This window comes from Euprymna scolopes, chromosome 15 (assembly GCF_053919585.1).
Source record: "Euprymna scolopes isolate OS-2025 chromosome 15, ASM5391958v1, whole genome shotgun sequence".
Classification (NCBI taxonomy): domain Eukaryota; kingdom Metazoa; phylum Mollusca; class Cephalopoda; order Sepiida; family Sepiolidae; genus Euprymna; species Euprymna scolopes.
In genome coordinates this window covers 124,607,278-124,626,681 of record NC_136496.1, presented here as the reverse complement: position 1 = coordinate 124,626,681, position 19,404 = coordinate 124,607,278, and the positions used below count along the sequence as shown (strand labels likewise).

Sequence of the window (19,404 nt, the reverse complement as noted above, 5' to 3'; positions counted from 1 at the left end):
ACTACATTTCCACCTTACATTCATTAGCCTTTTCCTCGAGTGGTCTTCAGGCCTTAAGTGGTGACTCCCTTGTAAAAGAAAAAGAAAAAAAAAGCTTTGTGCATAAGATGCGTGGGACCAGCCAGCACACCTTATCGATGGCCATCTTCTCAAAGAGATGCTAGTAGATGACAATAACTTGGATGTAGCAGACTCTTTCTACTACTTAAGAGAGATACTGAGTGCAGATGATGGATGTAAACTCTATACATCCATAAGGGTGAAAGTAGCAACATTTTGTGAGCTGTTGCTTCTTATAGCATTGCGTCTACACATGGCGTATGTTGCATAGCAGCCGTCAGGAGTGTCATATGACAGTTAATGCTCGGCCCTCATCCAGTTCTTTCATCTGACTGCAGCACAGTAACAGATCAATGATCAGATGGATCTGAAATGTGAAATCTGACCAAATCCCCAAACCAGAGAATTTGCTGGAAGCAGATTTGCCAATATTTTATTTCTCTCTCTTTCTTTCTCTCTGTCTTTCTCTCTCTCTTTCTTTCTCTCTTTCTTTCTCTCTCTCTTTCTTTCTCTCTGTCTTTCTCTCTCTCTTTCTTTCTCTCTGTCTTTCTCTCTCTCTTTCTTTCTCTCTTTCTTTCTCTTTCTCTCTCTTTCTATCTTTCTCTCATTTTACCTTTCTTTCTCTTTTTCTGTTTTTCCTCTCTTCCTCTGCCTTCCTTTTTTTGTGTTATAGCAGTTAACCTATTAATTTTGCCGTGAATGCAGATGGAGGTAGAAGAGTTAAATGGCTTTTGTTTCCTTAAAGAATGACTTCCTGTCTCCTTTTCCCCACATGTGCACTGTTTTTTGTTTTTTTTTTCTTTGTGATGCCCTCAACACAAGGGGTGAATGAGACAGATTGGGAATTTAATCTTTATTTCAAAATTTTCTTTCTTTTTTTTTTTTTTCTCATTGGCTACTTGCATCCGTGCAACCTTCATGTGGTCCCTCCTGTAGAAACTTTGGGGAAACAATTGACAATAACAGAATCAGTCGTCCTTTGTTAATTCATGCATTTTTTTTTTTAAATGACATACATACATACATACATACATACATACATACATCACATTGCATACACATGTCCGATAAGTCATGAACATGACCTTGAAATATTATTGCATTTTTTTTTTTATTATTATTATTATTGCTTTTAGTTCAAAACTGATAAATTTGCGTAGTAAACCTTTATCTCTGTCAAATAAGAGAAACTCGCTTTTCGGTGAATAACATGAGATTGTTACATAACTATATTGCAGTAAAAATGAAGTTTTTGGTACTTGAGCAGAATAAGGATCGTGTCAAAATTTTTCGCCCAGTTTATTCAAAATGACGAAAACTGTTGAAACGCTGAACCAATAAAATCACGGCTGCCAATATCATTACAAAAAACAAAAAAAAACAAAAACAATTATCATTGGTTTATTATATACTAGCAAGACCTGCAGAAATTCAATGGAATGAGAAATATATTTAATTAACAAATGTTTTGATAAAAAAAAATTTTTTTTTTTTTTTTTACAGAAAAACTAATAACGCACAGCAAATATGAGTTTATTAACATTTCTATAAAAATAGTATCCATTATATTTCAAACTATATGTATTAGTACTGATTTCATAAAATGACTTAGGTGCCATTCGCTAGAATCGAAACCAAATCATTTAGCGCTCCAGCTGTGTTCTCTACCGTTTGAGCTATTGATATATAGAATAAAAAAAAACAAAAAACTTTGATGAATTTGCACAAAAGTAATAGAAATATGTCGGCAAGTTGAAATGAACATTTTGCATTTCAACTTGCCAACATATTTCTGTATGCGTTATTCATCCAAACAAAGATTTTACTCTTTATAAAGCATCCTTGGTGTATGATTCGTATATCCCATTAATCTCAGTGTTAAGTGACCAGTAGTTTGAGAGGTTATCAATTAAATATTTACACACATGTACTTACATCTGTTTTATTTACATAGATATAGAACTGACCCAAATGAGATAAATTTATAAGTACTAATAAATATCCCAAAACTAATATTGTGCTGTACAGTTCAATACAAATAATAAAAATGACATTGTAAGGGGCACTCTTTAATTTACTCCTTCAGTCAAGCACCCCTTAGCATACAATGGTTTTTCCCTGTTTCTTTCGAATGTTCCCTTTTTAACATAATGTTTTGCTGACTTCTTTCTTCAGTGAAGACCAGCTGCATGTCGAAATTACTATGCGTTCCTTTCTCGCACCATGATGATTTCTGAAAACGAGGCTACATCAAAAGGAGGTTACTCATAATCTTGTCCAGGGTTACCAGATTGGCCTTTTTAAAAACAGATTTTGTGAATTTGGCCTTTTTTTTTTTTTTTTTTTTTTTTTTTTTTTTTAAAAGCCGTTTAACCTACAAAAAGTGTATTTGGCTCTTTTCAAAATGTAATGTATGGGCTAACTAAGAAGAAACAGAATATTTTTGTGTATGTATGACATGTATATTATATGAATGTATTGGTTTGGTATTTGTCTGTCAAAACTATACTACTACTTAAAAACTACTGCTTGAAAATCCAAATAATTAAGATTTACTTTAAATTTTATCTATGATTTTTGGATGCCAATTAATCAAAGTTTTATGAATTTTAATTTCTACTTAAAACTCCTTAAGCTTAAGCCTTAAATTTTATACATTTTCTAAAATCAAAATGATGTAACAGATTTTAATCAAAATTAGAATAAAGAATCTAGGCATAAGGTTTAGTAGTATTATATCTTTATTTTAATCTTAAGGAAACATAAAGGTGGTGCAAACGGTTCTGTTCCGAAATTAATTTTACCCATTCTGAGACGAGTATTCTTCCAGTTGTATATAAAATACAGAATAAACAATAAAATGTAAATAAACTTGTGCTCAATAGCTGCCGATTAATATCCTCATAAAACAATGTGACAAGGCAGCCAGTTATCTCCCTTGTCATCTTTTCTGTATAAATGCATTACACCATTTATAAGTACGCTTACAACCATTATTACATTCAATTAAGTTTCATTAAGCTAAACAACTCTCTGAGTTCTTATTACAATTTAATGGATAAATTATGGATAAGCACTTGAAACCAGAATAACTTAATTTGGAATCGGCAAAGCGAAATTCTATGGATGCTTGCAGATATTGAAAACAACTATACAAAGGGTTTTTGTTTGTATTAGAAAAACAAAATCCATCTTCTGTTACTTTGTTAATGCACCGTGTTACAAATGTCAATATATGCTCATGTTTCTCTTCACGAAACTGTTGAGATTGCCATTGGTGTTCTGGACAGAATTCTTGTGAAGAGGAAAAAAACCCATAGTACTAAGAAGTCTTCGGGCAATTGGAAGTCTATTAGTTTTTTGTTTTTATTGCTAACATAAGCTGACTTATATTTTTAGGTGATTATTTAAAGATATTTTACATTAGGACAGATTAAGTAATTTTTTTTTTTTTTTAAATGATTGTAGTTAAGTAGACCTTGGGTTTACTTTAGATGACCTTATAATTCTCACTTTTATTATTTTGTCCTTTGATCCTTGCATTCCATGAGCAATGTTTCTGACGAAGGGAGAAGAATTGCTGTTTTCCAGGTCGAAATATATCCATCTAACATTTACATTTGACTGGCTTTTGACTTTGAAGTAGTGTGTGTATGTATATATATATATATAATCTTGTGGTTTAGTCTTATAAAATATTATAGGGAGGAAATATTTGGTCCTCCAACAAAGGCGGTATTAGACCTAGTAATTCACTTCTGTTCAACTGTTTGCACTTTTCTCAATAACAATAAAATGCATTTTTTGAAATTTTGCACAAACATTAGTCATGGTGAAAGTAAATCTTTGCCAGAATGGATTTTCCTGGATAACTCTGGTTGCCCCTGCAGGAGGCATTATAGAGATAAAATTGCCCCCAAATCGTTCACTATATTAATTTTTTATTTTTTTAACTCCATAAGACAAGTACCCTTATAAATTCTCGTTTCCATAAAAAGAAAAAAAAAGTTATAATGCTGATGGTACACCAATAGAATGAAAATGAACAGAAGCATAACAGTTACTATTGAAAAATTTGAACGCTATTGCTACAAGATAAAAAAAAAAAAAAAAAAAAAAAAAAAAACAAGAAACAAGTCAATACTGTAACTTCAATAAACTACAAAACATACCCGGCAAAATACAAATTTATGAGAAACAGCTTTATAAATGGACTAGAATCCAACTCTGTTAGCCGCTTGTTTCTTTGGACTTTGGAATTCCTTCCATATTCTGATTTTCTGACTGTACCAACATGCAGAAATTTAAATTTTAATGAAAAAAAAAAAATCAAACATCTTGTTGTTTCCTCCAGATCGTCACCCTGCCCAATAATAATCTATATAAATGAAACAGATGTATGTATATATGTGAAAATATTTAACCGATAAACTTTTAAACTACTGGTCACATAACACTGAAATTAACAGGAAATGGTAGTCATACATCAAGAATGGTTTACAATGAATAAAATCTTTGTTTGGATGGATGAATAACACGTACAGAAATATGTCAGCAAGTTGAAATGTAAAATGTTCATTTCAACTTGCTGACATATTTCTATTACTTTTGTGCATGCGCAAATTCATGCATAGCTTGAAGTGGTTTAATTTTAAATCTTTTTATTTATCTGTTGGGTTGGCTCAAATGATAGGGAATGCAGCTGAGGTGCTAAATGTTTAAGTTTTTATTTTAGCTGATGGTACCCAAGTCATGTTTTTTTTTTAAACTTTTGAAATCAGTACTAATATATATATATATATATATATACACACGCACGCACGCACAAAACTTATTTGTTTTACATAAGCATTAATATGTTGCTACACATTCATAAGTATGTTTCGGTCAGTCAGTTACTAGTAACTAGACCTCTTCAGACAATTTAGCTTATACAAAAGTTTAGTCTGTCTAAAGCGGACTATATTTTTGTATAAGCAGTATCACCTGAAGACGTCTCTAGTTATTTGTAACTGGCTAACCAAAACATACTCATGAATGTGTAGCGATATTAATGCTTATGTAAAAGAAATAAAAAGTATATCTTGCCCTATATGGATATTGAGCACTCTTGTATTACCCTTGTTAAAACGTCATTGGTTGCTTTACCTCTGGAAAATATTAACCTGGAATTATTTATATATAATATTCAATAGAGAATTGGCTCTCTTATAATAAATCTGCATGAATTAAAATATCCTTAAGTCTAGCGCCCCCTACCCCTGTAATATAATAATAGTAATGATACTCTGATTCCTGTCCTGGTGCTATCCGATGAGGCTGTTTGAAGATATTGGCTTTTTGATATGAAATGCACCTGACATTGATGCTTTTTTTTTTCTTCCTTTTGCAAAACTTATGTTCTGCAAAAACAAAAACAATAGCCCCCTTTTTCCTTCTTCCCATTTCTCTTTCTATCTCCCCCACTTCCTGACCGGTTTTCTAACTTAAAATGTACCAAACATTAATATTGTAACCCTTTTCCCTCTCCTATTGCAGAACAAAAAGCGATAAAATCCCCTATAAAACAACCAAATCAAACACTACAAACTAGCAATTGAAGATACAAAAAAAAACAAAAAAAAAAAACCTTGAAGAATAAAAACAAAATAACTGGATGCAACATGAATACTATTTCCAAAATAACTGGATTTGGCATTAAATAACCTGAAAAGGGTTGATATGCCGTAAAACAAAACAACCAAATCAAACCCGATTCCTATCACAGTAGCCACTGCTGGTCAGATTTAAGGGTTAGGTTATACAAACATGGGAATAAACTATTCAGATCTTAAGAAATAGAAAGGAACAATGAACACGAGACGAATACCGTAGTTATTAACAGACAACAACAAAAGCAAATCGCAGTATTGCGAAATATGCATAACAAAATGCAAAAAATTACCGGTGAAAGCAATTTTGTCCTTTTATGCAAATGGTGTCAGTGATTGTTTGGCAAAATGATTCCTCTGCATAGTCGTTGACTGATTAGTCGACTGTCCCTACTATTTGTTCACAACCACCTGTTCCCAGATTTGAGCCATCCCTGCTCATTTGGGAGAGTCACTGTTCACTGTAGACACAGTACAAAATCAAAGTTAGTTCATTTTGCATATTAGCTCCACTACAATTCGCCAAGATTGCTAGAAGGTAGACCGCTACATTTAGCTACCGCTCTTGAACGGAAAGTTAACTGAATGTTGCTGAAATGCTCTACTGCTTCATCAGTTCTTTTTTTTTTTTATATATTTTTTTATATATATATATATTTTTTTTTATTAGATTTTAACCCCAAACAAGGCACATTGCCACTTAGGTGTAGGGGGCTACTATCAGGAGCAGCAACTACTGGGGCACTATGTAGGGATTTGGGCAGCAAGATGTCGGTTCACATTGCACTTGAACTTCTGCATGTCAGTATAGTTGGGGAAGCAGGGACCCGGAATGGAATTCCAAAGTCTAGCGGTTCTGGGGAAGAAACTACTGGAGTAGAAAGTTCAATTGACTGAAGCAGAAAAAGGAAATAGAATTTTCGGTACTCCTGCAGTATTTTACCCACCGATTTCACGATCTTAGCCGAGCGTTGACGAACGCTTTCGGCGTTAACGCCAACGAAAGCCGAGAATTCGGAGCTACGGTGCAAGAACGCTAAAAGTATGTGAATAGCAACATTACAAGGAAAAGATATTACACACACAACAAAATGGATAAAATTAATACAAAAAATTTGGATAAAATAAATCACAAACACTTACCGTAAGTTTTTTTAAAGTAAAATAAATTTATTTTGTTGAATATTTTTTTTTTTGGTTCATTTTGTTTTCCGATAGCTTTTTTTTTGGGGGGGGTAAGCAACAGTAATAAACACTTCAATGTTTTTTTTTTTGTTTGTTTTTAACAAAACGTTATTAAACAGTAACAACAATGTTTTTTTTTTTTTTTTTTTCAGTAATGTTTGTAAGGGGGGGGCAACAATTACTGTTTATCTTTAGTTCCGACTGGAAGATTTTCTACTGACTGTAGAGGCAAAGTAGGGAGCAAAGGGTTTTCAGAGGATGTGGAAAGAAGCTCCTTCCCAACCGGGTAGCCTTCCGCGATTTGATTTATTATGGAGACAAAAGGGTTGTGTCCAAATTTTTGTCTCCACATAAATTCGCATATGTTTCCAACAGCTCCCGGTTGGTACCGCATTCTCGCTTGTTTCTCTGTTTGGCTTCTTTCCACATCCTCTCGACGTGATTTGTGGTCGCCTTCGTAATTGGATCCACGAAATGGAGACTATGGTTTACAGTTAGATGTGAAAACTCTTCGCTCCCTACTCTGTTATAGGCTCTCCAACAGTCGGACACGACCGTTGTCCCCGGCAAGATATATTTTTTAATTATTGGAAGGAGGGTTTCAGCGTTTCTATTAGGTACCGTTACCAAGAAACCCTCCTTCTCAGCGGGGTCATAGCCACCGAAAACCCAGAGCGGTTTGACGAGTCTGCCGACGTTATGTTTGCGTCGGTTGAAGACAGACTCGTCTATCTCCACTGTGTGGCCTGGGCCTCCGATCTGCCTAGGATGCCTACGTGAATAATCTAGGCAGACGTCCCGTAGGAAGTTCTTCCAGTCGGTTATAGGATGAGATGAGGATATCCCACATTCCCGGCGGACGTTCTTCTCTGTAGCCAACTCAAAGGCCCACAGATATATCAGTTTTAGTATCACTTTTATGGTCAGCTTGGAGGCCATGAAAAACGTCCCGTGTCGCAGCGAAATCCATTTTCGACAACGCGTATTCCTACACCTCCACGCAAAGCCGTCTTTTACTTGGTCCCTTTTTTTAAATTCACACTGTGTCTGGCATTTTGGGCAGGCGACCGATGTAGGAATTAATTTTCTCTCCTGGCAAAACTCGACGACGGCTTCAGTGGTGTGCAAGGTTGTTTCCAGCAGTCCTAGGTTCATATTTCTTCCTTTTTTTTTTATCGTTCGTTTGAAGCGCTCTGATTGGCTGATAGAGTATCGTACCGCTCGCCATGTTCCGGCGTTTTGCGACGGATGTCGATCAACGCTCGGCTAAGATCGTGAAATCGATGGGTAAAATACTGCAGGAGTACCGAATTTTCTATTGACTTGTTCATCTCTCTCTTCCCTCCGCCATGACATAGGTGTGTAGGTGGGAGCTTTGTAAAAAAAATTTTTTCCCTTGAATCAAATGTTGCGGGACTACCCTAATTAATTTTTTAAAAAAGCTGAGTAGAATTGAATTCATACTTATGCACTTATGTTACTGTGCTGAAATAATAACGTTATTATTTAGAAAGCCATTCTTAACATGGGGGTGTATTTTGTAATTATTTTGTACTTTCACCTAACAATTTAATAAAAAAAGATATTGTAAAACTTGAATTTTACTTAAAACTACTTAAAAAAGAAAAAAAAAAATGGCACAGTAGAATAAGTGTATGATAAATTCTGTAATCTACACAAGAGCTATTCACATTTTTTTAGTAGTGACGTTACAAAATCCTCTACTATAATGAATATGCACTTATATATATGTGTGTGTGTGTGTGTGTGTATTCAAGAAAACTCCATGGAATAAGGAAAAATTTTTAATTTTTATTTGTATTCCTTGTAAAAAAATATATTTTTCTAAATTTTAATTTAGAGTTTCCCTGACCCCCTCCTACACTGGACACTCACAGCTCACATGCATTCACCGCTGCTACTATATATAAAAAAAACCTGCCAGTCCTCCCCACAAATAATATTCACACAGCCTCCCTGATGATGTCTTCTTTGAAAGACAAAAAGCACTATCGCAACCAACTTTGAACAATATGTTATATTCTTTCTATTTACACACTAAAAAGATCATTAGAAAAATTAAAAACCTAAAAAAATGGTCTAATCAATCAAAAACTCTATTGTCTTTAACAACGTTTGTTTAAATGAAAGAATGCTGCCTTAAATACACTATATATATATACATATAGCAGGGCTATCCAGTGTTATCTGGGGGAAAAGTAACCAATTTCTATTAATACTTCTATCTCTACCACTCTATCCTTTTCTCTTCAACCCCGTTTTTCTCCTCTCTCTCAGCCCATTCCTCTGATATGATAGGTTATGAAAAGGAAGGGTTGTAAAGAGATAGCTTCGAATTTAAGGGTATCAAAACTAAAGCAAAATATGAAAGTTAAAATAAAATAGATAAACCCCATAATTTATTATACCAGACCTGTTCACACTGAAACACTTATCACAATATTCTGTGGATCTATATTAAAAAACTTGTTAAACTTTGTGACATATTTCCATTCTGGAGGTTAGGTGCGAACGAACACCCCATAATTTTGATATATCATATTTCTTCAAACTGAAACATAAATATCAAAGTATACTTACGAAGATAGATATGAAAAGTCTTTATTAAAGTTTGTGCCTATTTCCATTCTATGGAGGCCAGGCGCGAATGCAGACCCCATAACTTTATTATACCATCCCTATTTAAGTTAAAACATACTTATCAAAATATTCTTATGTACATCTATATCAAAAACACTTGTAAACGTTTTTTTTTTTTTTAATTTTTAAATTTTTTATTTCCATACTTGGGGGACCAGGTGCGAATGCAGACCCTCAATTTTTATGAACCACGGTTCTGCCAGATCAAACATACCCATTCCTGTGTCTCGATACATCTTCTATCATTATATGTAATCAGTTTTTTAAAATAGTCAACCATATAGGAGCCTATTCGTGACCAGACACACACGCACAGCTTTATATTATAGATATATATATATATATATATATAAAGTTGACTTTGCTCAAACACTTGACTGCAGTTCATGTATATTTAAGGAGAGTGAAACTAATAGTTGTTTATTTTATTTATTTATTTTTTTTTTATTACATTTTCAATCCATACAAGGCACATTGCCACTTTGGTGTAGGGGGCTACTAACAGGGGCAACAACTACTGGGTACTATGTAGGGATTTGGGCAGCAAGATGTTGGTTCACGTTGCACTTGAACTTCTGCACGTCAGTACAGTTGGGGAAGCAGGGACCTGGAATGGAATTCCAAAGTCTAGCGGTTCTGGGGAAGAAACTACTGGAGTAAAAAGATCTTTTACATCTAGGGATCTCTACAGTGTGGGGGTGGGATTTAACAGCCTGCCGGGTCTATCAAGGGTGTTCATGTCGTGGGGGCACAAGTGCTTGCAGTTCGTCAGAGCATTCACCATTATAATACTTGTAGAACAGACAGAGGGATGCAACGTTTCGTCGATGGGACAGAGGCTTAAGCTTAGATGCCAGTTCAGGGCCTATCAGATTTGTGACTCTTTTGAACCTTGTCAAGGAGCGAGAGACTAGTAGCCGATGCACCAGCCCAAATATGACAGCAATACTCCATACATGGGCGAATGGTTGCCTTATAGAAGTACAGGATACTTTCGGGTGTTAGTAGCTTTCTAGCACAGTAGAGAGAGCCCACCTTCCTTGCAGCGGCCCTGGCAATGCCCTCGATGTAATTGTTCCAACTCATGTTTCCTGTGAATGTTAGGCCAACGAGCTTGAAAGACGTACTCTCAGATAAAGAGTCGTTGGCCATTGCTATAGGTGGTAGAGAAGGTTTCTTGTAATTATTGAATGAAACTAGTTTAGTCTTGGCAGCATTGAACGTGACCATCCATTTTTGTCCCCATTCCACTACAGATTGGAGGTCATCTTCTAGTGTTTCTGCCATTTCCTTAGATATGTGTTCGTTTGTTTTCCTGTCGTGTCTGTTATAGAGTGTGGTGTCATCAGCATATATACCCATCTCAGAGGAAATTTTGTCGGAGAGGTCATTTATGAATATCAGGAACAGTAGAGGTCCAAGGATAGCCTCGTGGGGCACTCCCGCATTGTGAGTTGGAAATTCGAACTCAAAGAAAACCCTTAGTTGTTTACTTGTTGCTACCTGACACTAATGTCTATTATTGTATCTATCAAAATTAATCTATTCTTTATTATATCCGTGCATTGTTTTTCATGTAGCGGTACAATAGTAAGAGTAGTTAATCTTCACTTAAAAAAAAATAATAGGTTTCAAATTCATACTAGAATTGTTTGCTAGATATAAGTGTTAAATAATAATTGGGTATAAGTGTCAGTCTTCTGGCGGTTGAAGGTTCAATCCTCAGTGTGGGCGATACTAGTAATACAATTACAAATTACTAAATTGCTTTTGTTTCATAAGCCATGACCAGGTAGAAACCTGGTCATGGCTTATGAAACAAAAGCAATTTGTAGATTAAATAAAAGATTTTATTGGAAATTCATTACAGATTCCCGAGTTTGACGAGACTCACATGAAAAATGTGAGATGTTACATCAGCAGAAATATAGGAATTACATCCAAGATGAGAACTCGTCCGAATGATACAAATTACGGTGAAATTGTTCACTGTTTAAGATAGTGGGTCAAAATGTAAACAACGTGTTCTCCCTCAAAAAAAAAAAAAAAAAAAAAAAACAAAGCTAAAAGATTTTTCTGTATATTAAAATTCTCTGCATGATATTGTTTGGTTTTGTTTTGTTTTACGGCATATCAATACTTTTTAGATTATTTAATGGCAAAACTTTGGAAAATGTTTTTATGCTTCAAGTTCTTTATATCTTCAAATATTTATTAACAGTGTTTGGTTTGGTTGTTTTGTAGAGAACGATTGTTTTCGTTTTTTACTTTGCAAAACTCAATGTTCTATAAATGGAAAGAAAAAAAAAAAACAATATCAATATTTTCTGCATTTTAGGTCAGGAAGCCAGTATCGTCAGGCTAGCTTATCTGGTAATACCAGAGCATAATATTGAATAGTTCTATTACTTTCGATAATGTTGCCTTAGATATTCTCTAATGAAATAATCTTTTGAGTAAAGGTCTGTGAAAATGAATGTATTTCTGATATTTTTTTTTTAGTTTTGGTGTTTATTGATTGTCTGCCGACTGCAAGTCGAGGAAGCAAAAAGATTAACATACATATTTATTTTTAATTAAAATCTCTGTTCTTTAATTCATGTTGTTGAACTAATCACAAGTATTTGGTTTACAGCCGACATATATTCGGATATTGTATTCATTGTTTTATTGATCTTGTTCATTCGAGCAGGATGAGCGATGATTGTATTTCGAGTTTCTCTGTTTTCTCTTTGCTTTGCCAGAAATAACTAAGGATTCTATACCATTTCTCTTTATAGGCCTCTTACCAAGGGATTTACGTCAGTATTTAAACACGCGTTTTATAAAAGGATCCATTGACCATGATCTACAACAAACCATCCGTGATAACTTGTACATGAGAACTGTACCATGTGAGTATATTGTTTTTATCTATATAAAGAAATCAATGTCTGTTATAGAAATCGATATTTTAGCAGAACATTCAAATTAATGTCATTAAGTTTTTACTTTTTTTAAGTATTTTTTTTTTTTTACTGAAGCCATTTAAATTTTTAAAGGATTCCAAGATGACAACAGACCATTTATTGGTTAGAAATTGAACAAAAAGATAAAATAGTAATTTGGGGTTAAGGGCTGGGAGCATGAGTATAGTGTTCAGATTACTTCCTGATTAATGTTGGATAGTTTTATTAGTGTATTTAATATATAAAATGAATTCTGTTGGATATTCAAAGTTAGACTGAAATAGTAATGCATTTGACAAATCGATATTTGATTCTGATTAACCATTCATTTACATACTTCCATTTTATAAAATTTTTATACACGCACATATACAAGGGTAGTTCCAAAAGTAAAGCGTTTTATTTTTTAACTTAAAAAGTAGAACTACAATAATGGGAGTGGTACCATTAAAACAAGCAACCTATTATGCTCTAAGTCACCACCATTCTCAATGCACTTTTGCCAAGAATTCAGTGACCTATCTTTACTTTTTATGCATATCCATAGCAAAGGGTTGCTTTCTTAGTCTCATACCATCAATATCTGCAACACAGATGAAACTTTCATGTCTTGAGTGCATGTTTAGTCATCATAACAGTGCATTTTGCAACCCCCTCTGATCCATTCTGGCATAATAAAAAATAGGAGATATTACTTTTGGAATATATATATACTAGCTATACCCTGCCACGCGTTGCTGTGGCTCAATTTGGTGTAATGTAAAATCTAAAAAAAAAAAAAGAGAAAATGCATGTTTCTTATATTCTTAGTACAGCAATCCATTCCAAAAGTGTTTGAAAAAATACGAAAATGAAAAAAAACAAAAACGGTACTCTTGCAGAATCTGACCAGGATCCTTAGGAGTTTCCATCAATCATGGCTTGGGCTCGACCAGTAGTCATTGAATTAAGCCGAACGTTGCTAAAATGTTGAAACTGTTTATACCACAATCAGCCGGTCACTGAGGTGTGACCGACAGATGTGTTATAGTAAATGTCTTAAAGCGGTCTCGGGAAGATATGAAGATGGCTGTCATTAGGGTCTATAAGAAGAAAAGCATACCTGAGATGTTGGATGTGCTGTGTGTCTCCTTCTTCTCTCAGGAAACGTCTTGACCTCTTCACACTTGGTGGCATTCTGACTGGAATTTTCTTTCTTCATTTTCCGGACCGTTTTGTTGTTTCAATGAAGGCATTTATGAGGGCATTTATGGCAGACACAAGAAAGACGACACGCGACACAATTGTAATATATATGGAACATAACTATTTTATTTTACATTAGATACAATATATATTACAAAAACACTTTTACAATTTAAAACTGGATAATAGGCTTTTCAAAGCTAATTAACCTAACTAGTTTTGAGGGAGAGACAAAAATTATGGTGCTCACCTCATGACGGCCTGAACAGAAAGAGAGAGCTCTAGGAAAGGGAATTATGGGAAGGTGTTTCTTTGTATCTCTACGCACATGACCAAATCACCACCCGGCCATGCTGCAGAGGGTGTTAGAAACAGTGGCACTAAGAAATAGTGCCGCAGGTTAATCGAGTGTTTTTTTTTGGTTTTTTTTGTGGTTTTTGTAATCAAAAATGTTACATTTCAAATAATATTTTGGTGGAGGGGGGGTACTATACACAGATTCGAAATGTTGTCCAAAAACAAATAAATGAAAGCAAAGGTAAGCTAAGTTACGTTTCTACATAACTGGATAATTTGTTAGTATTTTTATTTAATGTAAAAGGTTTAATCAGCCCAGAAAAGCACACAGTGTTTATCGATGTATTTGAAAAAGACAAATGGTCGTGGACTCTGTTGAATATGTTAAGTTTGGGTAAATAAGTAAAAAACTAAAAAACTATACAAAATAGTGTAAGAACCCACTGAATATATCTGACTGTGAATAAACACCCCCAACCTCCCAATAATAAGGACTTTTGGAATAAAAACCGACAATCTCCCCATGGTAAGAACGGCATTAGGAATAAACACCCTCAATCTCCCCATGTTAAGAATGGCTTTCAGAATAAACACCCCTAACCTCTCTATGTAAAAAAAGGCTTTTGGAATAAATACCCCCGTCCTCCCCATGTTAAGAACGGCTTTCAGAATAAACAACCGCTACCTACTTATGTTAAAAATTGTGGAGGTAGACCAAAAGTAAAAATTAACTTCTTTTTAAATAAGTTGTTAGTTTAATGCACAACGCTAATGAGTATCACGGTTTTAATAAAGAAAAAGCAATCATATTTTCTTATATAAAAACAACTCCGAAAAAATAAAAGGTGCTAATGCAGAAAGTGATCCACGTTATTTTTAAAATCGTATTTCCACGTTTAATTAAAGTTTTATGATATGTTTTTTATTCAATTGTAAGGTTAAAGTACAGAATAGGTACAAAACACCCTCCCCTCCCCATGTTAAGAATGGCTTTTTAAATAATAACATTATTATTTCAGCACGGATCACTCTCTGCATGAGTGCCAAAAAGTGTACTTTCGAGTTTGTTAAAATAAGTTTTTTACTCCTGCTTTATTTCTTTGTTTTGAAAGTTGCTCTTCATCGACGACACTGGTTTAATTTCCTCGGCGATACTGTCGCTCGGCTTACTCCAGCTGTTGACACCATGTTCTGGAGAAAGATGGGTGTGTGCTGAGTTACGTCCAGAACACTTTCTGCATAATTACCAAAGTTTGTTTAATATGTTAAGAGTTGGGTACTCTTGCATAATTTGACCCGAATTCTCATGAATTTCCATCAAGCATGGATCAGACGAGACCGGCAATTATCGGTGTCAGCTGAGCAGCGAACAAATGTAAAACTGCTTTAAAAAAGGTGCGTGTGTGTGTGTGTGTAAGGGGGGGGTAAAGTAAAGAATAAGCGACACATATATATATATATATATATATATATATGGTAATCGGCTCGGCAAAAATCGGAAAGTATTTTCGACGTATAAAAATTTATTTTTTAATATGTTAATATTTTTACTTTTTAACATTTATAAACACAGTTAGATGATAAACAGTCACTCTTATAAAATTTCACGGAAAATGAGTGTGTAAATTTCTAGTTTATCGACTTTGAACTAACCAGACATTTAATTTTTATGTATACAGATGTATGTATATGAAAAATCAAATCTTTACACACAGGAATCGAGTTTTATATATATAGATTTATCTATAATCTTTTTCTGTAATGACAAACATAAAAATATTCTGTTTATTTCTACTTAATAAAAATGGATTCCTTCTTTCATTTATCACGATTATCTAAAGTGATGACTAATTTAATTTTTAACCAAACTGATCATAAACCTATACATTTTTCCCCTATATTCAGGCAATCCGGAATAAAAACTGTAAATGATTATTTACATTTTTAGGATAAGGCGTTTTCTGTCACCAGGACTTGTGGTTAGGTTAGAGTTAGTGGCAAGGTTTCTGCGCTTTTTTTTTCTGTGTGTGGGGAAGGAATGTAGCAAATGAGGATAGAGTTTGATAAATTGGAATCAAGCATTTTCACAACAACAACAAGAAGCAAAGAAATAATATAAGATTAAGATTTGAAAATTTCTGATTTTCTTCAAACTTTCCTCGGTTGTTGGTCCCATAAAAACTAGACAATCTTGAAAATTTTAGTTTGTAACTCCAAGCGGTTTCCAAAATATTGCATTTTTAAGAATTCAGTTATGTTGTGAAAAGCAGTCATTATTTTGCTCCTGGCTTAGCATCGCAAATTGGACACAAACTGTGCAGTGAGGATAATTTGATGGTGTAATGTCACTGATATCAACTCAAGTTAGATTTTTGAAGTGATAGATGTCTACAAATGAATCATCCTTACTGTGCAGTTTGTATTGAATTTGTGATGCTGACTCTGAATAAAATAACTACTTTTTGCAAAATACCTGAAACCTTAAAAATACAATATTCTGGAAATCACTTAGAGATACAAGCTCAAATTATCAGGATTGTCTAGTTTTTGTGATGCCAACAACTCTGGGAAAGTTTGAATAAAATCCAAGATTTTTGATAGGGTCTGGATGATTTGACATAAAATTACTCAGTAGAAGGCAAGTTATGCCAAAAATGGTGGTTATGTTCTTTATTCAAAAACTTGTAGGAATCAAAAATCTGTGAAAATAAACCGAGAAAAAATCCACAATTTATCGTCTGCATGTCTTGACCAATTTGTCAGCCAAACTTTGGTATCTGTTAAACTCTTGGCTGACTATTTTACATCTTTATTTATTTATTTTTTTTTTTATTTTTTACTCAACTCATATTAGAAACATAATTTTGTAAACTCTTTGATTTAGTTTTCCATCCCATGAGGCATTGCCAGATAATCCTACTAGTATGTATGCATGTGTTTGTCAAACATACACCTACATACAGTAACGTCCAAAACTAAGGGACAAAATTTTAAAACCTAATATTTGTTAGAAATAATAACTGTGAAAAGCTGAAATTTTGGCAACTGGCAGTTGTTATCATCCATAATAACTAAAATTTGAATTATTTGCAAAGGATAGAAAAAGAATCATAATAATTTATTTATTTTCAAAATAGGAACGTCCAAAAGTAAGGGACAAAATTGAGGAAAACAATGTAAACAGTCAAAAAACAATAAAAATACCTGAACAATCAATATTTAGTAAATGAGCCCTTGCTCTCAATGACAGCTGCACATCTTCGACTACAAGAATGAATCAGTTCTTGACAATCCTCAATACTAATTTTAGACCATTCTTTTTGAAGCTTCACCCACAAATCCTTTGTGTTAGGAGTGAAAGTTATGGAAAGAAATCTCACTAAGGTCTTCCAAAGATTTTCTATTGAATTTAAGTCAGGACTTTGCAGTGGTCAACCCATAATTTTGAAATCTTGCTCGCTAAGGTAACTCATTACCACCTTTAGATTTATTCATCTATTCAATATGGATGTTACATCAATTATAGTGTAGGGTAAGTAGAACTCTTTATATAATGGTATTTCGAAGCCCAATGCTTCTCATCAGAACAGGAGAGAAGATACTAGGTAACATATTAGGAATGCAACATCTAGTGATGGCTACATTAAGAGCGAAATAATTGGGTATGAGAGGAAAAGGATGATACATTGAAACATATATAATTTTTATTTTTTTTATGTAAATGTAGTCACATCTTGTTATGATGTGCAGACCATTTCGACCATTACTAATCTCATCAGGCAAGAAAAAATTAGAAAATTAAAAAAGAAAATTGAAAAACTTAAATTTTAGAGGAGGAAATATTTTGCCATGTCTAACATGTAGCCTGGTTTAAAGATCTTATGATATGAAGTCGAAAGTATAACTTTTACTGGTGTTTTCTATTAACAAAAATAAAAATTGTCTCAGTCGTGAAGGATTTCTCCTCCACTGAAAGAGAACGAGAAATGGAAGTGCCGCATCTGAAGAATAGATACTACACTTTGAAGTATTTATTTGCTCCCCCACTGAGCAAATTAGGCACAAGGCCGATTTTTAAAGTGAGGAGTAATGGGGAAATGGGGACCAACACCCCGGGGAGTAGGGGAGCTGGATAGTGACAATTGGTATGAAGGGTTTCCCCAACATTGACCAAGGTCTTATATGTGGGGTTGCCCCCACATATGGTCTTTGCTTGCAGTATCTGCCGGAACAGATACTATACTTTGATCTCTGCCAAAAGGCCAAGGTAGTGAGAGAGGAAAGTTTTAGAAAAGGGGTTCATATGGACAGTTAGAGAGGAAAAGACAAGGGAAGAGATACAAATGAATATAAATGATAAGGGGTATGGGAAGGTCGGAAAAAATATTTCAGACAATTTGAATTGGGTAGATGGTGGAGGTGAGATGCATTTATCAAACAGACATACATACATACATTTATATATTGGTAACTAAAAATTTTCGACCCAAACTGATGAAAAAGCTTGCCCTATCTCTGAATACCCTTTATGTAAAATTTCAAATATTTAGACCAGAAATTGTCAGTAATTTGGAAGAGACCGCAGAGGTCAATATTTTTTTAACTTTGACCCCTATTATGACCCCTTAAAATTTATTGTTTTCGGGTCAAATCAAGTTATTAAGTTAGATCCATGTCCAAGGAACCTATATCTAAAATTTCAAGTGCGCAGACCCAAAATTGTTGGAGGAATTTGGTAGAGTTCTCAAATGTCAAATCGTTTGAATTTGACCCCTTAATCGCCAAATTTCTGGCCAAAAACAGATCACATCGATTTTCCCAAATCTCAGTAACCTGTATATCAAATTTCGAGTCTGTAGACTAAAAATTGACAGAGTTATTGCGTAGGGAAATGTATACAGACACACAGACAGACACGTTCACTTTTCTATATATATAAATATATATAGTGCTTTAAATTTTTTTTATATAAAATGAGGAGACCGTTTTCCAGGGGTTATCCAAAATTTCCAAAATTCTACTAAAAATCACTTGTGATCCCTTATGTAAATAAAATACTATTTTTCAAAACCTGATTTATCTTTATAAAATTTTGCAATTTTTTGTTCTAACAATTCTATACGTTCATTTGAGAAATTTATTCATTAAATTTTATTGGGTTTAGTACAATTAATTGTTAGGGATATTCAGGTAGTTAAGCATTATCCCGGTATATGCTGGAGAAGATTAGTTAACTCTTAAGATCCATATATTGAGTACTTAAAAAAAGGGGGGAGTATTCAATATTATATAATGGCACCACAAGAGAATATACATAGGAATTCAGGCAGATATTTTATTGAGGGTGGTTTAGTAATTAGGTTGGTTTGGTTTATGTAGGTAAATGGTATTATGGGCATATTTTGTTAATTGAGATA

General features: G+C 33.9%; 1 protein-coding gene across 11 annotated transcripts in view; it reads left to right on the top strand.

The window, feature by feature from the left end:
* Window positions 1-19,404, top strand: part of LOC145294110 (membrane-associated guanylate kinase, WW and PDZ domain-containing protein 1-like) — a 664,188-nt gene that overhangs the window by 122,762 nt on the left and 522,022 nt on the right. For all 11 annotated transcript variants that reach the window (XM_080141199.1, XM_080141205.1, XM_080141202.1 and 8 more), the window contains exon 2: window positions 12,338-12,451. In XM_080141199.1, coding sequence (XP_079997325.1) covers window positions 12,338-12,451 — 114 coding nt within the window. The remainder of the gene's footprint in view (window positions 1-12,337; window positions 12,452-19,404) is intronic.